Source organism: Camelina sativa, chromosome 8 (assembly GCF_030686135.1).
Source record: "Camelina sativa cultivar CO46 ecotype springtype chromosome 8, ASM3068613v1".
Classification (NCBI taxonomy): Eukaryota; Viridiplantae; Streptophyta; class Magnoliopsida; order Brassicales; family Brassicaceae; genus Camelina; species Camelina sativa.
In genome coordinates this window covers 22,532,148-22,557,538 of record NC_141887.1, presented here as the reverse complement: position 1 = coordinate 22,557,538, position 25,391 = coordinate 22,532,148, and the positions used below count along the sequence as shown (strand labels likewise).

General features: G+C 36.5%; 7 protein-coding genes and 1 non-coding gene across 14 annotated transcripts; 3 read left to right on the top strand and 5 right to left on the bottom strand.

The window, feature by feature from the left end:
* The first annotated feature begins 1,475 nt into the window (after positions 1-1,475).
* On the top strand, positions 1,476-3,576 carry LOC104709704 (putative E3 ubiquitin-protein ligase ARI16). 2 transcript variants are annotated; one of them, XM_010426274.3, is made up of 3 exons: positions 1,476-1,601; positions 1,710-2,514; positions 2,612-3,576. In XM_010426274.3, the coding sequence occupies exons 2-3, from the start codon at positions 1,712-1,714 to the stop codon at positions 3,312-3,314; spliced, it is 1,506 nt and encodes a 501-aa protein (XP_010424576.2). In that variant the 5' UTR covers positions 1,476-1,601; positions 1,710-1,711; the 3' UTR covers positions 3,315-3,576. The 2 variants fall into 2 exon arrangements, with proteins under 2 accessions (XP_010424576.2, XP_087316522.1); XM_087460396.1 differs by having other exon boundaries at positions 1,481-1,605.
* A 1,460-nt stretch (positions 3,577-5,036) lies between these two features.
* LOC104707559 (uncharacterized) lies at positions 5,037-6,279 on the bottom strand. The gene is made up of 2 exons (XM_010423932.3): positions 5,943-6,279; positions 5,037-5,441 (listed from the first exon to the last, which is right to left on the bottom strand). The coding sequence occupies exons 1-2, from the start codon at positions 6,168-6,170 to the stop codon at positions 5,283-5,285; spliced, it is 387 nt and encodes a 128-aa protein (XP_010422234.1). The 5' UTR covers positions 6,171-6,279; the 3' UTR covers positions 5,037-5,282.
* Positions 6,280-6,365: 86 nt separating this feature from the next.
* Positions 6,366-8,684, top strand: LOC104707558 (uncharacterized). The gene is made up of 8 exons (XM_010423931.3): positions 6,366-6,687; positions 6,789-6,882; positions 7,411-7,530; positions 7,612-7,660; positions 7,810-7,909; positions 8,046-8,107; positions 8,204-8,262; positions 8,351-8,684. The coding sequence occupies exons 1-8, from the start codon at positions 6,536-6,538 to the stop codon at positions 8,453-8,455; spliced, it is 741 nt and encodes a 246-aa protein (XP_010422233.2). The 5' UTR covers positions 6,366-6,535; the 3' UTR covers positions 8,456-8,684.
* An 811-nt stretch (positions 8,685-9,495) lies between these two features.
* LOC104707557 (uncharacterized) lies at positions 9,496-10,459 on the top strand. The gene is made up of 2 exons (XM_010423930.3): positions 9,496-9,743; positions 9,966-10,459. Exons 1-2 carry the CDS (start codon positions 9,729-9,731, stop codon positions 10,239-10,241), a joined length of 291 nt encoding a protein of 96 aa, XP_010422232.2. The 5' UTR covers positions 9,496-9,728; the 3' UTR covers positions 10,242-10,459.
* Positions 10,460-10,642: 183 nt separating this feature from the next.
* LOC104707556 (E3 ubiquitin-protein ligase UPL5) lies at positions 10,643-14,494 on the bottom strand. Its single transcript, XM_010423929.3, has 3 exons — positions 12,289-14,494; positions 11,218-11,810; positions 10,643-11,130 (listed from the first exon to the last, which is right to left on the bottom strand). Exons 1-3 carry the CDS (start codon positions 14,054-14,056, stop codon positions 10,867-10,869), a joined length of 2,625 nt encoding a protein of 874 aa, XP_010422231.2. The 5' UTR covers positions 14,057-14,494; the 3' UTR covers positions 10,643-10,866.
* A 1,371-nt stretch (positions 14,495-15,865) lies between these two features.
* On the bottom strand, positions 15,866-19,270 carry LOC104707555 (F-box protein CPR1). 4 transcript variants are annotated; one of them, XR_015563106.1, is made up of 4 exons: positions 17,814-19,270; positions 17,492-17,714; positions 17,272-17,335; positions 15,866-16,936 (listed from the first exon to the last, which is right to left on the bottom strand). XR_015563106.1 is itself a non-coding variant. In XM_010423928.3 (3 exons), the coding sequence occupies exons 1-2, from the start codon at positions 19,052-19,054 to the stop codon at positions 17,675-17,677; spliced, it is 1,281 nt and encodes a 426-aa protein (XP_010422230.1). In that variant the 5' UTR covers positions 19,055-19,267; the 3' UTR covers positions 17,072-17,335; positions 17,650-17,674. The 4 variants fall into 4 exon arrangements, 1 of the variants encoding a protein (XP_010422230.1); XR_015563107.1 differs by having other exon boundaries at positions 17,650-17,714; positions 17,814-19,267; XR_754678.3 differs by lacking the exon at positions 15,866-16,936 and having other exon boundaries at positions 17,072-17,335; positions 17,814-19,267.
* Positions 19,271-19,581: 311 nt separating this feature from the next.
* Positions 19,582-21,292, bottom strand: LOC104707554 (uncharacterized). 3 transcript variants are annotated; one of them, XR_015563103.1, is made up of 6 exons: positions 20,991-21,292; positions 20,823-20,851; positions 20,637-20,730; positions 20,458-20,543; positions 20,196-20,306; positions 19,582-20,115 (listed from the first exon to the last, which is right to left on the bottom strand). It is a non-coding gene; the product is annotated as an uncharacterized LOC104707554 (transcript). The 3 variants fall into 3 exon arrangements; XR_015563105.1 differs by having other exon boundaries at positions 20,678-20,730; XR_015563104.1 differs by having other exon boundaries at positions 20,237-20,306; positions 20,678-20,730.
* A 136-nt stretch (positions 21,293-21,428) lies between these two features.
* Positions 21,429-25,088, bottom strand: LOC147940333 (uncharacterized). Its single transcript, XM_087461264.1, has 2 exons — positions 25,067-25,088; positions 21,429-21,717 (listed from the first exon to the last, which is right to left on the bottom strand). The coding sequence occupies exons 1-2, from the start codon at positions 25,086-25,088 to the stop codon at positions 21,548-21,550; spliced, it is 192 nt and encodes a 63-aa protein (XP_087317390.1). The 3' UTR covers positions 21,429-21,547.
* Positions 25,089-25,391: the final 303 nt, after the last annotated feature.

Here is a 25,391-nt window from a genome sequence, read left to right as displayed (position 1 = left end):
ATATATATATATGTTATATACATTGGTTTTATGAATGTTCTAACAATAATTTCTATTTCTTATTATTTTAATATATATTGTTGAACTATAGTTATAAATTTTTATTCTTTATCATTTTTTTAAAAAAGAGAAATTTACAGATGAACAAAATTTTTTACATTGTGACAGAACAGAAAAAAAATCTTTAACCAAAAAAAAACATTGTCCCACATAGTATAGAAGAAAAGGTTCGTTACTCCTTTATATAACATAACCTCTATGTACATTGACTTAATTTGTTAAGAATTAAATGGTGGCTTTGACCCGGACCGCCGGTTTAACCACCCGGTTAGCCGGTTTTAGCCGAGTTTTCCCGGTTCTAACCGAGTTTTTTGATAGCCGAGTTTTAGGTATAATCCGGACCGGGATATCTTCCGGTTCGCGGTTAAACCGGTTCAACCGGCCGGTCCGGTCCGGGTTTCAAAACATTGGTTTGCTCTTAATACATTAATGCTTTCTTAAATAAATGCAAGTATTATTCATATTCATATCCTAATTTTTGCGTAAACATTATGATAGCTTCGAACATACATTTTACCGTTATATTTAACAGTATCGGTATTTTTTTGTACCACAGTAAATTATGATAATGTATAGCAACCAACTTTGGGCATGTTCTTTTCATCCAAATGAGCATCAATTGTACATATGAATACACTATGTTATAGTGTTCGGTTCGCAACAAAATCGCTCTCATAATCCGATTATTCAGTCAGTATAATTAGTCAGAAAGTTTATTACAAAAAGTAGTCTGACACAATTGTCAAAAATGAGTTTCAACTAGGTCTAGTCCCCATGGGGGGTGGGCAGGAGTGCGACGGTCCAAGACTCTTTTTTTGGAAAAAAATTATATACACAAAACCATAAAAAGAAAAAAAGAGGATTTGTTAATAACTATAATTGCATTTATTTGTTTTATATTATATGGTTTTGTGTATATAAATCTTTTTTTAAAAATCTGGTTATTTAAAATTTTCAAAATAAACTCAATTATAGTTATAAACACATCGTCATCTTCCTCATAGATATCATAATAATCTTTAACCACGGGATTTAGTGTGACTTTAAACGTTATCAGTAAACTTTCACTCGGTTTTGACCACATATTAAATTTTATTATCTCTAGAAGATAATTGACAATGTATAATCCAAAAAAATCTCATCTTTTAAGAGAAAAAGATTCTTCGTCGACACGCGGCGACTTAAGAAAAATAGTTTGACGGCATTAAATTTACTTTAGATTTCTTTCTCAAATGAAACTTTAATAAGTTCTTATTTCAAAGTAAAGACAATGTTAATTGATTAACAAAAAAAACAGAAATTAATGATAAATTTGATTACTGAAATTTGCTAAAAATACAGTAATTTTTTCTTTAGATTATTGTGAGTCAACAACTTTTCCAGTTTCGTATATAAATACTTCTTGCTAGCTTGTAGTCTCATATACTCATCATCGGTGTTTCTTTCAGTTCCAATCCTTATCCTCCCTTTCTTTTTGAGTTGATTTTGTTACCTTAATCCCCAAACTACCATAAACCTTATTCTTCCCGTTCAATCCTTAGGTTGGTTAGTAACTACAAAATCACCTCTATCGATTTAACAAAATATCTTCTTTCGGTAACTCTTTAAGTTTTAAATTATAAATCTTTAATTTTTTTATTTCTCTGCAGCAATGGAAGCCGATGGTCAGAAATACTCTGTTCTCGTGAAAACCGAAGTTCGTGAAAAGATGATGGAAGAAATCAATCTGATCTCGGAAGTCTTCTCGGTGTCAAAGTCTGATGCAACCGTGATCCTAGTCCGTCTCCGTTGGAACTCGTTCAAGGCTTCAGATCTTCTTGTTGACAACAAGGATAAGTTTCTGGCGGAGCTAGGGCTGGCTCGAGTTACTATTTCCAACTCTTCTTCTGCAGGTCGTGAGACGACTACCCTTCCTAATGGTGATGGAGATTACTTAGTCTCCACGCCCTTTTGCTCACACAAGTTTTCAACAACTTGCTGGAGTGAATATCTCAAGGATGCTCTGGTGAAGAACAAAGAGGAGACAGGACTCATCATCTCTTGCCTTAACCAAGGCTGTGTCGCCTCTGTTGGACCCGATACCATCGAGAAACTGACTGACACAGTAAAGGAGATGCACGAGGGATGGCTTCTCGAATCCTTCATGGAGTGCCATAAGGCAACCATCCAATGGTGTCCTGCATCGGATTGTGAAAACGCCATACTGCTTGAGGAAGATGCCGAAGTCGATTTCGGTGTGGTCTGTTTGTGTGGCCACACCTTCTGTTGGACATGTGGCCTTGAGTCACACCGTCCGGTGGACTGCAAGAAAGCATCAATTTGGTCGACGGACCTGTTGGATCAGTCAAGGACCGTTTCTTGGATCCATGCAAACACCAAACGCTGTCCCAACTGCAGAAGTCCTGTGCAGCAGAATGAGGATCCTGATTACAAGCTAATGGAGTGTATCTGCAGGTTTGGTTTTTTTTTTCATTTGTATGTTCAAAAACATTTACAAAGATTAGATCTTTAAACTCACATTATTGTTTTCCTTATAACTGTTATGAATCAGGTATAGCTTCTGTTGGGTCTGCTTACGCACTGCGCAAGAGCATAATGGGAACTGGAATTGTGTTCCAGTGGCTGAACCAGTGGGGGAATCTTCTTCACGTGAGCTCACTCAGATCTACCGCCTGAATATCTGGGGGGCACGCCAGAAGGAAATGGAGAATGCTAAATCCAATCAGAGATTCGTAGAGGACAACTTCATTCCGAAACTAGTGGAGAGATGCGGAGTGAGCGAGCTGGACATAAGGACAGTAAAAGAAGCAGAGATGCTAATTGTTCAGTGCAGGCAGGTACTGAAGTGGAGTTGTGTGTTCGAATACTACATGACGGAGGAGTACGGTAGCACGAAGATGCAGTACCTGGGACACCGACGAGATCTAGCGAGCATAATGGTTTGGAATCACGAAATGACTCGACGTTGGGTTATACAGAAAGCCCTCGACGAAGGAAACTTCACTTGCTTAAAGCACAAGTTGGAAACCAGTACAACAAACACTGGTAACCACTTCGATGGATTCGTCAAGAATCTTGAAGAAGGAATGCCAGAAGTGTATGGGGATGGACCGATCATTCGCTGGATCAACTGCCGTAAGTGCGAGTTTCAAAACCGATATGTTGATAAAGAGTGCCAGTTGTGCTATGCCCCTCTGGAATCTCCGGAGTCTTCTCATGTGGCAGCTCCTGATGACCTTGGAAAAATGGATTGAGACTTGAGTCATCAGTAACGGACATTTCTTCATCAGTGGTTGATGATGATGCTGGTTTCGTTTTATGTTCTCTTGTGTCGTTGTTCCTTTGTTTGTCCTCCATGAGTTTGATTATCATCATCCATCATCGTATTTGGTTTAAGTCTTGTTGCATTGGTCTTTTTATGTCTTTTGTTGTTGTTGTCATATTGTTAATTTTCTTGTGTTATCAAAAAAACTGTTTAATTTTTATAATTTTTTTATAATTATAGTTTTACATTATTAATTTTTGTTTAAACAATTTTTTTTTTGTTTTTTTTGTCATAATCAAATCACTCCTATTAAATATTAACTTTTACATATGTCAAAATCTAAGATTAATAACTTGACACGTGTCAAAATTCGGTTAATGGCTAATTTTCAAAATCCAACTTTAGATAATAAGATTTCAGTAATTTATACTATAAAGTCACGAGATAAATGTAAAATATTAGTAATATCATATATTCAATTATATTTTATGGAAATATTCAATTTACATTTTATTTTTAATTTACCATACTTTAAAAAAAAATACGGATTCAATACATTCTAAAACAATTGCTATAATTTAATTTGAACACCTAAAACCATCATTAGCCCAGCACCGCTCTCAACGTTCCTTTAAAAAAAATATATTATTTTTATGACAATTAATTGTAGTCATTCAAAAGTTGACACATGTTGATATTTGTTGAGAATCGTTGCTTCCACAAGCAACAGAAGAAACAATTCTCTTCTTACTGAACCAAATAATGGATTTTTTATTTTGTTTTTTGGGTTTCATTCATAAGAGTAACTGTGAGAGCATCTCCTAGTAATGTGTGAGAGCATCTCCCAGTAATGATGCTCTAAAAGGCTAATGATAATGGGTCCATTTGGAGAGTAGTTAATGATAATGGGTCCATTTGGACACAGGGAACCATAGCATAGGGGTGGACGCCTAATCTTTTTGCCATCGCAAGGCTGGGGCTGTTATTGGAGAGGTGATTTCTAAATCTATATGGAATTGTAAATTCTAGAAATCAAAACATATGGATTTTGAAATAACATGTTCTATCCTTGGATTTGAACCCTCCCCTTCTATTTTACACTTTCAAATCTATTTAAAACATACTATGGATTTTGAAATCCAAAAACAAATCATTAAGGGGGGGGGGGGGGGTGTATCCAAACCATGATTTTGGAGAATTTGATGGTATTTAGTAAATTTAGAATTTTGATAGATTTTAGGGAAGTTCATATGATTTTCTGTAAAATTCTTTCAAATCGCACCTAAAACTATGAGATTTGGATTTCTGTATTTTTATCTAAACAAATCCTCTAAAATCCTCCGGAATCCTAAAAATTATTAAAATCCTAATCCACAAAACTGTTTTGAATAACAGTGGATTTTAAAGTAGATTTTTAAATCATCAGTTCAATAATAGTAGATTTTAATAGACTTTTTAAAATCCATGATTGAATAAAATAGAATTTGTAAATTTCACACAAAAACACCGAATTATTAATCACTTTCTTAAAAAACTTGTAACAATGTTAGCTCACTAATTAACTCAATATACCTAAATGAGTGGGGAAAAAAATCGATTTAAAGTATGCTTTCTTTTCCTTACGGAAAATTATTTGTATTCGCATTGATTCTTCAATACTTATTATGTCTCCCTCCTTGAACGAACAAAAAATTAAAATCGCCAAACCAACAACCAAAACCTAAGAAACTCAATTTCAAAATCATTGTTCTTGTTCAAAGATGCATTAGCACCAACACAAAATATCAAATAAATAAAAGCACTACAAATCTTCAAAATGGGACAGGAATTGTTCATGTTTTTGTTTTTTTTTCTCATAAGCTAAAAAGATGCACAAAACTCCACTTCAGTCAAAGCCACACACCGTAAACGGAGAGAGACCCATCATTCATTCATTCAATCATACCCACCAAAAGTATTAGATGAGGAGCTTCTCAATAGCATCCTTGAGGTGCTGAATTTGAGTTTTCAACTGACTAGCCTCGTTTGATGTAACCGAACAGGCGATAACAGGCCTTGTTACACCACATGCTCTTCCAAGGGCTTGCTTTGATGGCACAAACACATAGGGCACATTCTGCAAACAATTCAAAGACAAAGACAGTGAACAAAGTTAGTTACACAGAGACTCAAGCTTGTTAAACAGATTTGTTAAAACACATATGCATCCAAATTTAAGGATGCAACAATCACATCCTTGGTTTCATGAATCAACAGGGTTTGATACCCAGAAACTAAAGTCCTGAAATTTCAAATCCCAAGACCAAGAACCACAGACTAAACTAATCACATCAGCTATGTTAATACAGAACAAAAAGAGTTTCTTAATACCTAAGAATCTTGAATTGATTCAGTCTCTAACATTCAAAAACTAAGATCTACACAGCTATCAATTAGTTTAAGTGATTGCTAAATCAGAACACAATCTATAAATTAGAGTCTAATAGACCAAAAAATCTCAACTTGTACATCATACGAAGAAGATATACAACAAGTAAACATATTCAAAAAATCTCCAGAGCCAAAGAAACTACTAATTGAGATTCATAAGAAGGATAAGACGGGGGAATCAATTTACCTTATCTTCAGCAAGAAGAGGAAGATGGAGAAGAATCTCAAGAGGCTCAGCATCAGCAGCCATAACAACGAACTCAGAGATACCACGGTTCAATGTCTTTGTAGCTTCATTAGCTCCCTTCTTAAGCTGTTTGTAATTCGTAGCTTGTTGAACAAGATCAAGAATCGTTATCGCTAGCTGAGCATCAGCTAAAGGGTAAGCCTTAGGGTTTACTGCTTCTACCGTCATCTTCTTCTTCTTGCGTCTCTTAGGTTCTGAGTGTTTTTAGAGTTGAGAGAAGAAGGAAGCGACGACAAGAAGAAGAAGAATAAGCTTAGGGTTTTATGTTTGCCAACAACAACGAATTAGGGTTTTAATTCGTATTGTGAATTGTCATTTTTGCCCCTCTACAACACCTCCGGCTGAGTCAGAAGGTTTCATATTTTTTTATTTTTAATAAATAAAAATAATTCCACTTGATTTATCTGATTGCTCAGACAATTCTCTCAGATCGTGTTTTTTGCTTTCATCGGATCGAAACAGAGAGAAGTAAGAAGAAGAAGATCTCAAAAGAAGCAGAGACGAGAGAATTAGGGTTTAGGTAAGGAGCTTCAATGGCGGAGGATCTAGTTCTTGATACGGCGATCAGAGATTGGGTTCTGATTCCTCTCTCAGTTGTGATGGTTCTTATTGGTATTTTGAGATACTTTGTCTCTAAGCTTATGCGTTCTTCTCCAACTCCAGATGCTAAGATGGTTAAAGAAGGGTGAGTTTGTTCTTCTTCCCCGTTCTATGGAGAACTGTGATCTATATATATATATATATGTGTTGTTGTTAGCTGATTTGATTTTGATTTTGGTTTTCTAGGCAAGTTGTAATCAGAGCTCGTAATCTTAAAGTTGGTGCTAATTTCATCCCGCCGAGATCATTTCGTACTCGGAGATTCTACTTTACTAACGAGGTATTTGAGTTTTCAAAGAAAGTTTTGACCTTTCGTCTCGTCTTTGGTTTCTAATTTTGAGATTTTCATTGTGTGATTCCTTTGAAAGCTTGGTTATTTTTTTTGTGGGTTAGTCGTGAGTAGCTCATAACCTATGTAGATAGCATCTTTGTGATCTTTGTTTTTAGGTTCTGCTTAGCTTTGTTCATCAAAGGTCAAAGCTTTTTAAATGGATAGAAACATTCCAATGTGTAAAAGGGTTATGGGGTCGTGTTAACCTGGCAGTGTTCAACCATTTGAATTGTGATCATTTGTATAGAATTAGTTACCTTTCTTTGTACCCTTGTGTGCTGCTAAGCTCGGTGTAGTTAGTTATTAGTTTTGTGCAGTGTAGCTTTGCACGAGGAAAGCTTTTTATTGCCTCTTGTCTTTCTTATACTGTCTCTTTGTTTTGCTTGTGGGAAATGGAAGTGAACAGCTCAATTGTTTCAAATGAGTGTTTCTATGGATATGGAATGTGAGAAATATGTGTCTTTTTGCTTGTTGTAGGAGAATGGTTTGCTACATGTTCCCAAGGGAGAAGCTCCAAATCCACAAGCTGCTATGTTTTCTGATCCTAACATGGCCATGGATATGATGAAGAAGAACCTTTCCATGATTATTCCTCAGGTAGATTGAATCTGAAAATTTTCTTCTATCTTTTTGCATTACTGGTAATATTAGAAACTGATATCACTTTCAATTTTGCAGACTCTCACTTTTGCATGGGTCAACTTTTTCTTCTCTGGATTTGTCGCAGGTTCACTACCCTAAACAAAGTTTTTGTCCTTGTTTTTTTTCTCTCACTTGATAAACTGCAATCATAACTGTTTCACTGTTATGATTAACTAGTCTCCGGAAAGTTTTAACAATCCCATAGCATCTGAGTCTTCTTCGTTTATCTTGCAGCCAAAATACCGTTTCCATTGACTCAAAGGTTCAGATCAATGCTACAGAATGGCATTGACTTGAGCACTGTTGATGTTAGCTACGTGAGTAGTCGCTCTTGGTAAGTTTTCCCTCCTTTACATAAAGGATTTTCTGTTATCTCGGTCCTCTCCAACTTTTCGATATGCCGATCATAGTTGCTTCTGAATATTGATTGCCCTTTCTCTTGTTTCATGAGTTATTCTGTCACTTTTCAGGTACTTTTTGAACTTGTTTGGATTAAGAGGCTTGTTCAGTCTAATTCTCGGAGATGAAAATGGTTAATTTTCGTATCCTAACTTTTTCACACTAATTTTCTCACATATCTCTACAGTAACATTTTTGCCATAATGGTATCCTTTTGCTTCTTATGCAGCCATTGATGACACACAGCGTATGATGCAAATGGGTGGGTTTGGATTTGATGCATCAAAGGTAATCAAAATATCTAAGTTTAACCTTATGTATGATCATTCTCAAGTCACTTTCTGAATCTGTATCATTGCATTGTAACTTTGATCAGAGCCTGGGTGCAGAGAAGGATGGTCTCGACATAATTCAACACGAATGGGCTCTACCTCGATTTGAGCTGCGCGCAGAATCCGTATTAAGAAAACTCGTGAAGTAGAGACATATGGTTTTCAGACGATCAGATCTGGTTTACTTCACTCAGACGTTGAAAACGTTCAAACTCTGTAGAAATATCCATTTGAACCCGAATCTTAACCAGTTGTTTCTTATGTTTCAGCTTTCAGCTAATAGATTCTGCTTCAGTTTTTTCTATTTCTTTTTTATTGTAACTTGCAAAAAACTCTCTTTATAAAATTTTCTCCAAATAGTACTATTTATTGCCGGTATGATTTGGTTTGGTTTACTGTGTATTACGAGAACGGAATGCTTCGGTTTAGTTTGGTAAGGATAAAACAAATGGTTTGCTAGTAGTGGCTCGAATCACATAATAATAACAAAACTTTTTATATTGGTAAAAACCAGATTTGATGCTAAACACTCAGTCTTGGTTCTCTTGAAAGTTGAAAGAAAAAGTATCAGAATAAAATAGCAAAACTAGCAAAAGCAAGAAAAGAATCGAATGATTCGTTTTGTAGTATTATAAAGCTCGGTTGAATATCAAAACATGGGAGAACTTGAAAGCAATGGATGGACCAAAGAACTTGAAGGAATAAAGATTTTATAATAAACAGAAGTGACGTGAGGTAATTAAACTTCTAAAGTAGAAAAAAGGGACGAAAAGGAAAGCATAAGAACGACAGATGGGTGTCATCAGTCATCTATACATATGTCTAAATGTACCACACACACACACACACACAAAATAGTGTGAACCAACTCATTATCAAAATTTTATTTTATTTGGACATTGTTGTTATACTCACATCAAAGTGTTCTTCTATTTAACTCTGTTTGATGTACTTTTCAAGTGATGTTTAAAGATTAGATTCGTTTCTTCATGAGTGATAAAATCATCGTTTGTATTATGATAAGATCTAATGATGATATTAGTAGACATCAGAAACAAATTTAACTAATAAAAAGATATCAAAATTTTGTGGGAAATATAATAAAATTTAGTACATGATAGATAAAGACGGGTAACAGATATTCGTTCTCCACGAGCCAAAACATCGACACTTCATCACAAGGTACTTTACTTTGGACACTTTGAGCTCTTACCTGTAAATATGACACATCTGTCATCATCCATATGCTTCAACAATTTTTATTTATTTATATGTTTTTTTTGAACTTTTTGAAGATCAAGTCTATAAATACCATCCTTCTCTTCTTCGCCAAACTCACTCACAAACCTATCAATTCTTTTCTAAAGTCACACATACTTCAATATTTTTTTTGTTCATAGTATTCATATTCAGAATCTCCAAATGGCTGGTGTTGAGGTATTTATCAATTTCTTTTTTTATCCATTTGTAAATTTCATACTCATGTCACATATGTACAACTAACTAAACTTAACCGTATTTTCAGACAACTAAACATGTGTGTTAGTGTAATAATATCTATATGTTAATAGTCCATCACCATTAGTTGTTGGTTGATCTGTTAATCCTCTCTATAAAGGCTGATTCATGATGTAACGCTCGATTGATTACTTACTGCAGGTTGAGAAAATAGTACCAAACACAGAAGAGAAGACAACAACAACAACCGAGCCAACCACCCATACGCCTAAAGAAACCGTTCACACAGATGACTCAGCCACCGCGGTCGAAGTTGAAATCAAAGGAGAAGAAGCACCAAAGGTAGAGAAAGAAACGGAAGAAACCGAGACAGCTCCAGTTACAGAGGAGAAACCAGTTGAAGTTCCAGCAGCTGTGGAGGAGAAAGATGTTAAACCGGCTGCAGAAGCTCCGGCTGTTGACGGCAAGACAGTTTAAAAAAGAGCTTTTCTACCTATGAGAATATTTTGTTTCCTCTTAAATCCTAATATAAGGTGATGACTGATGAGCTTCGATTATAATAAGATTACTAAGGTGCTAGTACGATTCATGTAATATAATATGAGTTTATTTGTCTATCATGAGACCATTGAGGTGGTCTTAAAAAGTTTGATGTTTGTTTGGTCAATAATAATACAAAAAAGCTTTATACTGTTCTTGTAGATCTAATTTCTTTTACTTAAACAAAGAAATGTCACAGATAACCAAACTACAAACGCATACACATATTTGCAAATCGAAGTTAATCACCCTAATGTTTATTCTTATTTACATGATTCGACATATCCAAACACACACCACAACAACACCAATAACAAAAGAGAGAACAAAAAGCCAAATATGTCAAAAGGATACTTTTTTTTTTACTTATATTTTACTCCTCGACATAAAATTAAATCATCCATTAAGTTAAGAAACAGAAGTTAAGAAAGGTTTCACCTTCCTCTCCCGGCCATAAACAGAGATATGACCACAACCCCTAAATCTATACACCAAAAGCACGAATCTACTAACCCCTAATTAGAGATAGATAGAAAGAGAACGAGATTACTTTGATAACTCGTCACCATTTACCGAAACTGGAGCTGACATGATCTTGAGCGATGAGTCTTAGGCGTTGTTCCATGAGACTGATCGACGGGTATTTTGGTATACAAAGACGGTAAAAGCAAGTATGAGACATTGGAAGATGATCATTAGCTTCATATAATCTGTAGATGTAAAGCTTTGATGATAATCCTCTAAAACCTTCCACCGGTACAAACTTATTCGATGTCCAAAAGAAGAGTATATTCCGCTGTTCTTCCTCTGTCATTTTCTTCAGAATCTATACAAAAATCCAATGAGGGGTTCAAAAATCAGAAATCCTAAGTTTAAAATTTGAGCAAAATAACTTGAGCTTTTTACTTATTACCTTCCAGAACCAGTCTATTTGGCGATCAGTCTCTTTGAATCCGTTGTACTCTGTATGAGCTTTCCAATCATCTATGCTTATCGCGTTTTCTCCTCCTCGAAGCATTCCATCGAGATCCTCTAGGTATAACCTCTTGAAAAAGGATCTGGGCGGTGCAGAATCCGAAAGCATATGATTGAAACCCCTGGAAAATTGTTTTACTTGCTCAACGATTGGTGTTGCAAATCGACGCTCGATGAGGAGATCGACGTATAGTTTCCTGTTCTTGCTGTTAACAGCCAGGGATTTCCCGCCTACACATAGCTCTATTAAATCCCTCTTTCCCAGCTCCTCGGTTTCCAACACGAATGTTAGACCAAGACCAGCGTTTGCATCGAAATACTCTGGATCCATTTCTAACACCTGTTTGCAGCTATTGTAGATGATTCGATCCGTGTCCTTAATATCTTCCAGAGAAATTTTCATTCCGGCCAATTGTAAGAAGAATACACGATCGAACAGCACACCCACTTGAACTTTGTGCATCAACGCCAAGGCAATCACACGACCCGTGAACTCGAAGAAATCAGGATGCAATGGATCCACCTTGGATGCTGAATATAAGACAATTAATCTAATATTATTGGATCAACATAGACAATAAAAAAAATCTAATTAGAGCAAATATCGACATCTCAAAAGCTTTCTTTCTTGTTTCCAAGGCAGCTTCCAAATATTTTCAACTCAATGAAACTTCAATTCAGATAATTAAGCAGGAAATGAAGTACCATTAGTCAAGCAATCATGTAAGAATTTAGGATTCTGATGAGTTCATCACTAATGATGACAGCACAATAATGGTTTATATATAAACTGTATACTTGTGCATGTATACTTCACATAACCACCAAACAAATTACGAGCACAGTAGGAACAACAGACTATGCAATACTGACAGACTAAAAATAAGTTCTCAGGATTCTAAGGAGAATGGGGATATCAGACAATAAGAAACTAGAGGCATGTTCAATTCACTTGTATCTAGGCTAGAGACTACATGAGAAAAGCAACATAACCTGGTACAAAGCTTACCCGGATTTGGAGAGAATCTTCTAAAATCATCAGCAGATCGAAGGAAGAGGGTATTGTTTGGATTGAATATCTCCTGACATACCAGATAGAACCATTCTCGTAGAACACCAGGACCTGTCGCTTCCTCATTCTTAAATTCCATGAACAGTCCACCATGAAGTCCTTCAGAGCTTGCGCCCGCTATGTATTCAAAAGATTCTGCTAACAAATTAGAGCGATCAATTAGCATTTCATGCATCTCATCAAAGTCTTCTTTCACATCAGGAAACAGCAGCATTGCCAAATGCCTCCTAGCTTCAAAGTTGGTAGATTCCTTGTACTCAAAGATCCATTGGTGGTCATCTCCTCTCTTTGCCAATTTCAGAATGAGGGTACAGAATGAAGCCTTATTTTTATTTAACATAGCAGCTAGCTGCCCCTTACCACCACGATAGAGGTTAGACATCGAATTGATAATCTTGAGAATAGCAAGATACTGAGACCATGATGAAGACGTAGCTTCACTGTTTCCAACTTCTTTGTCAGCCAGCGTAGATTCGACCCTGCACATACAAACGTCCATTGCACTCAGCAATGTTCCGAATAACCGATGGAGATGTCCGATCTCCGCCTCTAATACATTATTCCGCAGAGGTAAGACAATGGGAACTGGGTAGGCAACTTGGTATTCAATGGCCTTCCTCAAGTGTTGCCAAAAGGAAGATAATTTATGAAAGTCACTGAAACTAGGCCCTGAATTCTGGTGTAACTCATTCACCAAAAGACCAGTTAACTCAGTAAAGAAGGGGAAAATCTCCACCCCAACAGTCGTTAATCCATTACCCTTATTGAATACACCAGGGTTATCAAACGTTTCCAGCATTGTGCCCAAGGTGTTCCGGCAAGTAATATAGAGCTTCTGATCAGGGCAAACTTTCCTAAGCAATTTACAGAAGTCTAACACTATGGGTAAACAATGGTTCTGCTGAATCTTGGGCAAGGCTGTGCAACTACTCAAGAAGAGCTTAACAGAACTTTTAGCACATGATTTGTTCCTTTCTATGGAAGAAGCGTAGAGCATCACTAAAGCAGCTGGAACCGAAGAATTCGAGAAAATCTCCAAATAGTTGGCAATGTTGTGATCGTTCTCCGGTGGAATCATGGCAAAGAAGGCAACGAGCTTCTCATTGATGTTGGAACGAACAATTTCACCTTTGTACATTCTCGAGACTGTGTACATAATATCATCAATCGTTTGCCAAGCCACGGGATGCTCTGTACTCTGCATCCTAGCAACGAGGTGAAGCGAAGCGTCTTGTTCGATCGAGTAGTAAGCAAGCGAGTGTTCGTTCTGTAACTGCTTACCTTTATAGATGAGTCGCTGCTGAGCCGCCGGAATCTTCGTTTTACACTCAATCCTGTGATGGAGCTTCTCCACAGTATCGTTTTTATCGGCGTGGATCACTATCGTTTTGCCTCCAGACATCATCCTCACAAAGATTTGTAACCGAGTCGACTCGGGACGATTCGAGGAAGAGCAGGCGGCGGAAGAAGAGAGAGACCGATCAAACCCGGAATTCTCACCGGATCTCCAAGAAACCGAAGTCTGCTGCGCCATGTGATCGGGTTCAGCCTCGTGTTTCTTCATCCTATGGCGATTATCAGGAGTCGTCGACGACGAAGCGTCGAAATCGTCTAGTTTCCGTTTGTGATCGGTTCCAGCCACGGCGGAGAAAGATCGGTTAGAGTTATTGGTTGAATCGGCGGCTGATGAACGGCTTAGAGTCATCGAGAGACGAGAAACCCCTCTTTTAGCTCTCTCTCCCTTGGTTCTGGTTTAAGTTTAACCAAAACCTTATCCCAAAATCGATTTCTCCGGAAAAATAACCGTAACGGTGAGGTGAAGGAGGTGAGGAAGATGAAGAGATTAGAGTGAGGGAGAGAGAGAGGAGAAGACGATCGGAGGTTTCGTCTGGGTTTAACACACAGAGATTACGGCTCTCTCTCTCTCTCTCTACGCCATTGTTAAAACAGACGTAATTATTTTATTTTATTTTAATTAATTGTGATTAGAGTAATGTATTTGCTATGTGAAATTTTTATTACAATTAGAATCTCTGAATTTAAAGTAATAATGCCATTTATGGTTAAAACGGTTCCTCGTTTACTCAGATACAGAAACAAAGTAAGGACTTTTTTTTTTTTTGCTTAATTACTTTCTTTGGTCTTTAATTACCAAGTCAATAGTCACTTTATAGTTCCTACCAAAATAAAAATATTAACTTTATAGTTTTATTTTTTGCTATATAAATGTTATAATCTCTATATAAAAAAAAGTTTTTCTGAAAATACCAAAAAAATTGTGTAATAATATAGTAATAAATACAAAAAGCAACTTTGAACAAGAAAACAAGACACTACTCGCGCAACGCGCACAAAAGTTTCTATAGGCACGTCGTCCTGTAGAAATTTCTACACGCGCACTATGTAGAATTTTTACACGCGATGCGCAGAATGTTAGTTAGAAACTTATATCAATGTGAATTGTTGAATATAACATATGCTTAAAAAGAAATCTATATAAATGTTCATACTTATTTTATTAATTCATATACAACATATATTGTCTAGTTTAACAATAAAAACATTGACAAATCAATAATTCGATATATATCATATGAAAAATGATTCAAAAAACTCATTCGAAGAGTAAACAACAATGACAATCTCACAACCTCTTATTCTTAAAATAGTTTATTTCAATGGCGGAGCCAGAAAAAAAATTTAGAGGAGTCCAAATAATTTTTTTTTTCTTAAAGGAATAAAAATGTAAAATTTTAGAGGGTTAAAATGATTTTTTAAAGAAAAATAAGAATAAAAATGCAATTTTTAGAGGCTCAAAATAGAAATTAAGTCTAAAATGTGGTAAATATGTAAAATTTGTAGAGGTCAAAATCAAAATGTAAAATTTGTAGAGGTCAAATTATAAAATTTAGAGGGTTCATATTAGAATTTATAACTAATAATACACTAACAAAAAAAATTAAGTGAAATCAGCTGACCCTAATACAACCTTACTAGATCCGCCCCTGGTTTATTTCATATTCATATTTCATGAAAACATCTTTAAAAAGATTCAAACGTTAAACGTTGATCGTTATATATAGTGATTATTTATCATGTAATCATATGTACCATCCTCTTGGACGACTCCTCTCACATAAAATGAGTGAAGGGACGGCTCTTAAGAGTTGGTTTTCAAGGAACTTTTGGTGGATGTTGGTGGTAAACGAGCTCGAACAAGACGTAATCAGTCATCGCAAATTTGCTCATATCATTTGGCTAGCTAGTCGAAATGGTGCTCAACTTTATATAACAACATTAAAATTCTAGAAAGTGGACTATTTGTTGCAATCCAATCTTTCACGATGTAACAAATCAAACCCCACGGAGTAGCCCACATCAATGTGTCTTTATGCAATCCAATCTTTCATGTGTCTTCCCGGATTATAGCAATTTTTTTGACATTAAGAGTTTGGGCAAAATAGTGTACCGTGACTAGGATTGCTCACCAAACACATCATTTTGACGAGGCTGATAAGCAGACATTGTAATGTTTCTTATTGACTAGTAAAAATTTGACGTTGAAAAATTCAACTTTCGTCTCAAAAGTTTCAGAAAATTTTAAAACTAACAAAAAACAGCTATTGTATTGTTTTGAAGGTGTGCAAGTGATATTAACATTCTTAGGAGTAAGACAGCTATAGTAAGTAAAAACGCTCTCACCTCTCTCCTAAAACAGAAAACCCTAGCCGCCTGAGTAGATTTGAGGGGGTTGAACTCTCCGTTTGCCGTATAGCGACGTGATTGTTCTTCTCCCTCCCCCCAAGCAGTTTAGTTCCTTTGGTCTTCATGTCAAGCGGCCGAGATAGATTCATCGGAGTTTCAAGAGTGAGCAGGATTTGTTTTGCCGTCAGCGGTGGTGGGTTCTCCCTCATTGGACATAGTCGTGGATCCAGATCTGACGAAGGAGAAGTTCCGTAGTCGAGATCTGGTTTGAAGACGCCGGAGAGTAGCATCAGAGTTTCTCGTGGTTCACTCGTCAAGAAGGACTCTGTGGCTATGGCGGAAGTCGGTGAAGGAGAGGTGGTGGTAGTGTTGTTAGTCTCGACGGTTAACGGTAGGTTCTTTTGGATCTTAGATGGCTGTTGCGGGTTCCGGTTGCAGAGGGTTGAAGTGAGCCATCGGCCTCTGTAACTGCCGTGATTTGTGTCCGTCGGACCGGTCTAAACAGATCCTGCTCATGGGAGTTCGGAGGCGCCAGATCTGAGAGAAAGGGGATAGATCCGATGTTTTCAGATTGCTAAAGTTAGGATCTGTCAACGCAGAGCCGGGCTGTCGGAGAGTTGAGCATTCCGGGAGGTTTGTAGTGGGTTGGTGGCTCGTCGGAGAGGGACCTTTGACAGAAACCGGAATCTTCTGTCTTTGGTTTCTGATCTCTCGAAGTCGCCGCAAAACCGTGAACCTTGATTCCACCGGAACTAGTGCTCTGGCTCTTTGCTTCTCGGTCACATCTTTAGATTTTGAGCTTCATAGTTTAATTCAGCAGGTTCCGAGCTTTTTTCACTTTTCCGGCATGTTTTCCGGTCTCTCTGTTTTGTAACTGGATCTTCAATGTATTGTTTCCGGCCCAGCCCATTAAGGGATGAATAAAAAATTTAGTTTTTGTAAAAAAAAAAAAAAAAAAAAAAAAAAAAAAAAAGAGAGAAAGGTGTGCAAGTGATTCATTTGATAACTATGGAAGTTTTGTTTTGACTAAATCTCTATGTATATGCAGAGACCTTAAAAGCATGTACAAAGCGTTAGTATTATTAAGTAATGACAAGCTTCAAAAGAGTTATGTAGGGATTCTAGATTTCACTTATTTACAAACCAACACTTGTTTATCTGAAGTATACTCTCTTCTTCTCTAAATACATATACTTGGGTTAAGTTGTTTATTACCATCTCCTGTGGTATGCAAAGCTTTTTGGTTGAAGTTAATTCTCCACTCCTCCATATCTCCGCCCTGAAAAATCAAATCCCAATGATGGTTTGCAGATCGACAATTCTCATAAAGACTAGTGTGAAAAAAGCACACTTGGAAATGGTTATAAGCTAAAGTATTGGTCCTAATGATGACTGCTTAACACACTTTCTGAAGAATGCTCTAAGCAATCAATACCTATGACAGACTTCTGCCTTTGACTCTCTTGTGCCCACCCGAATATGAAAAATGCTCGCCCGCGACAAAAGAAAACAGAGACAGAAAGCAAGCAAAGAAGAAAATAAAGATATAACAGCAAACTAAACACCATTAACAATGGTCACTTTTACACTTACCTTCTCTGTTTCTTGCTTTTTCTACTTATAAGACCAGCTTGAATCCCTTGGACAGGAAGTCATCCCTAACATGAACAACAAGAAAGATGCTGGGCATATCAATACATAATCATTAGATTTGTTTGCTCTCAAAATATATCTATAAAAGAAGAATAAAGCCACACCTCTTTCTACTTTTCTGCATCATTTTAGCTTCTTCCGCTTCTTTAACTTGTTGTTCTTTCCGCAACCTAATGTTATTAAGATCTCCTTTACATCCGAAAACAAGGCTACTCACAACAAGTTCAGCACTATACGAGCTAGGGCAATCCTTAATCCTAACAGTACTCATCTTCTTACTCTCTATATCAAACCACACTAGCTTTGTATTGTTAATCTCCAAAAGAACCTTATCTCTGTCCTTAGAATAAACCAAAGGTCTAATATACGAAAACGATTTCACACTACTCGGCTTATAAACCGTAAAAGCCTTAGTCCAAGAACCTCTCACATTGTATTTTTTCATCATCCAAACGTCAACATAACCCAGGTCGTGGTAACACAGCAGACAAAGACAACCATCTAGAACACCTATATCCATCTGAATATCGACGTTACCATACGCAACAACTTCAGGAAGCCTAACAATCCCAAACTCTTCCAAGGCTAGATCAAACCTCACAATGAGATTAAACGCAATCAAACCAGGCCTTCGAGGCAAAACCCAATGAAGACTATTACCAGCAAGAACACCGTAACCACGACGATACAAGAGATGATAATAAAAGTAAAACAAGAGCTGAATCGGCGACGAAGCCGATTCAATCCTCTTCCACGAATCCTTCTTTAAACTAAAGACTTTAACCTCATAAGGAAAAGTACAACCAAGCTCATCATCAGAATCTCTCTTAAACTGAACCATCCTCACAACTTTATAATCATCACTCACGGAATCATATCCCAATCCGTAAAACACGTAACCGCGATTACTCGAACCCTCGGGGAGATCGATAGACGACGGAGGTAACCTACGGATCTGTCTAGTAGACGGATTAAAAACCGCTAAATCAGTCGGAGAATTAGATAACCCGATCAAACCGTTACAGGATCCGAAAACTTCAGTCGGACCACCACGTTTCATCGGTTGCTCAACGTCGTGGACGGAATCTAGCGAATCGAGATCCACGGAGTAGAGACGAAGAGCGCCTCTGAGAAGAATCATGAGATGATCACCGGTTTGAAGGACGCGACGGAGATGAGATGAGATGAAATCGGGATCGTCGATGAGGTGATAACATGGCTTTGAGAGAGCGCGGCAACGGACTAAGGTTTTTGCTGGTAATTGGAGGAATATGTCGTTGACGATGTCCATTGGAATCGTCGCCATTTCTGGGAGATCTACAAGTAGAGAAGCTTGGGTTTTCATTTCTGCGAGATTTTCAGTTTTTTTTTCCCTCGGGGGAAATTGTTTTTGGTGATGGGAGTGTTTGGATTTGAGTGCTTTTTTACAGTGGTTGGATGAGAAGAGTCCGTTAGGTATTGAGATAATGTTTTTTTTTTTTTTTATCAAACAAATATATTAAATTTTCGTTTGTTTCGGGTCTTTTTAGGATTTTTTTTTTTTTTTTCCTATTACGAAATTACGAACTCTTCTTGGTTTTAGTATTATAAAGACATAAAATATAGAAGAAGGATCTTGATGTCGCTCTCGTGGGCGATCTTTTGGGTGATTATAAGGGCAAGATTATAAGGGTGATTGTTAAACACTGTTTGAATTTTTTAAGAATTAATTGTGTATTGTTTTATAAATAAGAATCCATGATTTCTTAGTTAAAATTTTTTTCTCCATTGTAAGTTCTAATTTCAGAACTCTTATTTTTTAAAAAATTGTTTTTTTTTAAATTTGAAAATTTAAATAGAATAGAAGTAGTATAAATGTGTAAACATTTAACATTTTATAAAAATAGGAAAATATTGCATTTAATTATTTTGTAAACATACAAAAACATAATAAAAACATTAATACATGTTTGTAATTTGTTATTCATTTTGTAAAGTCATGAGGGGTTTTTTACCTCCAAGAAATATATATCAATTGAATTCTTATTTTGTTAACATTTGTGTCTACCAACTGCTTTTGGTTACCTTTGCTTTGTATTGAAAGGTAGCAATGGGAATGATAGCTTCTGCATTGGACAACAAAATTGTTTTCAGCCTCTTTTTGAGCTTTGATCACCGTCCAATTAGCAGAGCAAGAGAGTTGTGCAACTTTCTCCATCACCGTAATGCTTTAACCATGTCCAATTAATAATAGTTTGTTCAATCCGATTAACCATGCTTTAACCATGTTCAATTAGACGCACCCATCATACTCTTCACTCTCAATCCGATTGCTTCTTCTTCTTCTTCACCTTCTTCTTTCTTACTCTCCATCATACTCTCTCTGCAGTTTCCAGGTTTGTTCACCATCGTCGTGTTCCAAATTTTCTGACAGTACATATAACACACACACATCAGAGTCTTGATTGACATATAACACCGGTTTGTGGTTTCCATTTTCCACCAACCTGGAAACTGCAGAGATGTTTAAAAGCAGCAGAAAATGGACCTTTAAAAAAAGTATTAAGAGAACCAATATGGTCATCAATTTCCATAATCTTCTCCACACTGCTCGGTTCCTAGTAAAAGAAGAAGCATTTTAACAAAGACCGAGAAAGCTAATATCACCATAATGAACACACAACGCTAATACTTCACCACTTTTTCAAATTCCATTGGCAAGTTATTCAACAAATCGAAAAACAGAGAATTCAGTGTTAGAAACTAAACCAGCAATGTAGAAGTGATACTTCTCGACAGCAAGCACAACTCCTAACTCCTTCTTTAGTCTTAACTCCAATAGCAGTAGAACCAAGCTGCAACAAAATCCCACACACATAATCAGATCCTCAACAATCATAACTACATCGATTAAACAAAGAAAAGTGAGCTAGATTTGTGCAAATAACCTAAAACCAATCAAAGAAAACCCCAAATCAATCACACAAACCACGACACGCAGGGCAAACTTTCGCAACTTCTTCAAGTGATATCTCCGAGTACCTTAAAATGCATGAGACATCCATCAGTAAGTTAACTCTTTCTACCAGAGGTTCACAGAATTCAGATATGAACATAACTAAATAAAAGCACACCTTCTTCTCCAAATTGTTCTGATCCTTGTCTGCAATAAACAAACAACCACCATTAGCAAAACCAATATAAAAAAAATGGATCATACCGGATAACATGAACACCAAAATCCCTAATTTTCCAACTAACATCAAATAACTCTAATTTGATCCAAAATCTAAGAACCGTACCATGTGATTCCAATTACTTCAATCTCTTCCAATTTATTGGACTCCACAATACGAACCGCATCCATCTCCAACTGAAACTCGATTTCTTTCTTTCGCGATTGGCTTCCAAATCGCCTTCGCCACTAATAGCCTTCTCTCCATTCCCATCGAATCCAAACTCTTCTTCTGAAGCAATTGATCCTTCGATTTCCAAACCTTGAATCTTCTGATTCCAATTTGTTTTCTCGTTTCGGAGATACAATCGCGAGAGTAAGAGAGAGAGGAAAAAGAATAAAATCAATCACCCCCAACTGACACGTAGCGCCTCTTAACCCACATTCGAGTATATTATATAAGAGGAGATCTTAGATTTTTTCTTTTGTTCTGATTTATTTTTTTGCCCAAATACACTAAGAACTCTCTTGTGAACCCACTGATGGAGAAGGTCTAACCCTTCTCTCTCTTCTCCTTACGTTGGTGTCGGTTCATGTCTCTCGCCGGCGATCTCAACGTATTTCCCACGAGATCCGACTTTCTTATTCATCGAAACAGTTTCAAACAAATCATGATATCCATCGTCAAGCGAGAGTATCATAAATTGTTGCCATCATCGCCATGAAGTAGCAGATCTTATCGCAAACAACAGGGACACCATCACCAACGTATGTTGCATCAAACATACGAGAAATGCGAGGATCTCTCCTCTCTTGGTGCAGTTTTATCATTTCATAGTAACTACCATGTCTCTCTTAAGTAGTTCCCGTGAAGAGAAGGCAAGGATAATGGCTCCACCGTAATGGAATCCATAAGATCACTCTACGGATTCCATTAGGGTGGAGCCATTATCCTTGTCTTCTCTTCGCGGGAACGGTATATTTTGATATCGATGCCGGTTTGGGACAGTTCCTTGACGGTTCCGTTCAAGCATCATCCAGGTCCGTGATGGGAATATTCCATTACGATGTCAATTTGGCATTCCACTGCCAGTTTTTAATTGATTCTGGTGCACTTCCAATTGATAAATTTCAAGAGGTTGTAACGGGAGATCAATTGAGGCCCATAGTGAAACTTCCTCGCAATTGGTGCCTTCGTCGACGAATATGGGATCCAAGAATATTATGGTTAAAAAGATGTGACGAATTGGTGGACAAGGAGGTGATTAGTATGATCGACAACCGGCCATACACGGACAAATTTATAGTCACTACCCGGCGATGTGCATGGCATTTGAAAATATATGATTCAGAACCATCTCAAACAACACATCAGATTTACTGTCTAATTAGAATGATGCGAAAAGCATTTAGGAGTTTCATCTATAAAATGTTAACCTTTTACGAGTGTATGAAGAGGGGACTTAACAGATTTATTTTGTTGCCTGTAAGGCTTTCGTTTAGAAAGCAGGGTCACTTCCACTTCTTCATGGAAATTGTGTTCAATTTCCTTTATTTGTTTCAATGGTTGTATTTGAATGGTTTTCTGTCATGTAAACTCTTATAATATAATATACATAATATATGATTTGTTGGTGATAAATAAAAGACATAAAATATAATTTTTTATTTTTTGAGTACAATTTTTTTAAAATAAATGAAATGAGAAATAAATAAAATATTTATTATCTATATACAAAACATTTAAAATCAGATGTGGGCTCCTATAAAGATATTTTGTTTGTTATTATACTCATTTTACTAGATTATGACCCGCGGTGTAGTAATGAACCTAACTCACTCCCAAAAGCTAGTTCAAGGGAGGATTGCCACATCACATATATACAACCCAAGGATTTATCCCATCTATAGATGTGAGATTCTAATAGGCCTCCTCAAGATATGAGTGGGAAACGGCCCAACGGGAAACAGCCCAAGCCCAACATCTCAGAAATACAACAAGACATGCCACTTATATAGTCCACATAGGTAGGAAACCATTTTTGTGGGAATTTGCTTGTTGGGCCAACCATGGGCTTTGATAAGCTCAAATTAATCCCTGGAGCTACTCTCTCAAACAAGAGATCACTGTAGTAATTAGGGGTCGAATTCCTTAGAGACTCAAGATCAAACACAATGGATTATAGAGTTTTGTTATTACGCTAAACAAGATGATTTAAATTAAAAAGGCAATGCAAAATATTAAATTAAACTGTTGTGAAATCAGAAAATCAAAAGGTTAAGCCTAGAGAATTTGTCAGGAAATTATGAAATACTAAATCAAATAAATTAATTAAGGTTCAAGAAATTAAAAATCAGATCTAGAACTCTAAACTTTTGGTAAAATAAATAAGTTCTCACTGCAATTATTATCTAGATTTAAAACCAGAAAATCCAAATCTCTTTGTAAAGTTCTAAGTTAAAAATCAGCTTTAAGAACAGGTTAGATAAGTTCACAAAATTATTGATTCAAATCTCTTTGTAAGAAATAATTTTACTTATCAATGGTTTAATCATGGAAACAATTATATTCTCATATCAATTTATTTCCCTATGATAACAATTCTAGGTGATCAATCAAGAATTATTGTGAAGAACAACCAAAGATGAAGATCATAAAAGATTAAGAACCCTAAAAATCTCAGATCTAATAAATCATAAAAACCCTATGAAAAACCCTAAACCTAACAAGCAAATTACTCAGACATGTTTAATGAAGAACAAATCAAAATTCTGAATAACATGCAATAGATTATTGAATAGTAAAAGAGGGAGTTTAGAAATCTTCTCTCTACAAAGAATTCAGATCCGTCTCTCCCAAAAGCTCTCAATAATCTCTCTCTCAAAAACTGCTAGAAAATAACTTGTAGGTTTCTAAAACCCAAAAATAAAATATATACATCCTAAAACACGTCCATATGATGCAATTGTCGAAAACTTCGGGCAAAATTGTAAAACTTCCAATTCTTGCTCTCTCTCGTCAGATAAAACAGGGTGTCGACCGACACCAAGGTGGTGTCGATCGACACCATCGCTCTGTTTCGACTCCAAGTTCGTTTCCTCCGGGTTAAATGCTCCAAAATATCCAAATTTCTCTATTTCACTCCATCCGTGCCAAAATCCTAAAAAACCTGTAATGACACAAAAACAACCTAGAAAAAAAATCAAAAGACTCAAAAAGCACACTTATATCATGGTTAAAAACCGTAAAAACCATGATATATCAACTCCCCACAGACTTAGCCTTTGCTTGCCCTCAAGCAAAACATAAACTTAGACCTGTGAAAGAGGGTTGAAAACATGGAATTCACTCATCTACAGGTAACTGTTTTTCGCACTCTTCATCGCCTTGATCTTCAGAACTTACTTCATATACTTTGTCAATTGAGAAGCATCAACATTCCTTACTCAAATCCCACAATCCTTAGGAATCTCTAATCTCACCATTGTCATCTCATTACATAAATTAAAGCAAATACATGTGAGTTCTTACCTTGGTGTATTGATCAGTGGCATATGGACTCTCTTCAGGCCAAGACATTCTTCATACATCTCCTTTCCTCTCCCTTTTCTCACTTCCAATGGATTGATTTTTTTTTTTTTTTTTAGAAATTTTCTCTTTTTTTTAAATCAAAGGTGTAAGCGAATACCAGGGTCATCGGTAATTTACCTACCCCTCGCTTCCAAGCTTTGTGTGATCATTTGACTCAAGAGTAGAATAATGAGGTCACATGTAATTTACCTACCTCTCTAAACTGATCAAAATCATCTCATCTTTTATTCTCCTTTTTTTTTGTAAGTACTGAAGGGAAGAGAGAGGGGAGACATACTTTGAAAAATTGCACTGTCTTGTTTGGCCTGAAGAAGAAGTCTAGTCCACTAATCTCAAACCCCAAAGCAAGAGATTAAGTCCGGTTAAAATCCTGAGAAAAGTTGAGACAACATTGGTTGAACTAGATATCCTTTGAATAAGGGCTTTCGGGATTGTTGATACAGCTCATAGTCTTTTCCACACTTCAGTATTGAGGACAAGCTTAGTCAAGAATCATTAGAATGTTAGCCAAAGAACAGCAACCATTAGTTAGAGATCATAATTCCAAAAATTTGAAAAATTTGACTCAATAAAAACAAAATACGGTTTACAAGTTAGTTGTTAGTACTAACCTCCCCCAGACTTAAACGACATTGTCCCCAGTGTTTTCAAGCAAGGGAAAGGTAAAGAAACAAAAATATGTTGAAAAATTGTAAAGAAAAGATGAACATTCTCGGGTTACCCATCAGTGTCGACCGATGCCAGTGTGGTGTCGATCGACACCCTCGGCGAACAGTGAATATTGGTCGAAACTCCTTGTTAGTTGCAGTTAATTGTGTTGTTGTGTTGTTTGATCATTCCGTTGATATTAATTCTGTTAAGAAGCACTCAAACACAAACACAGGTTAAAAGCAACATGATAGATAGATAATTCATAAGTTCAAACAAATTTCAAAC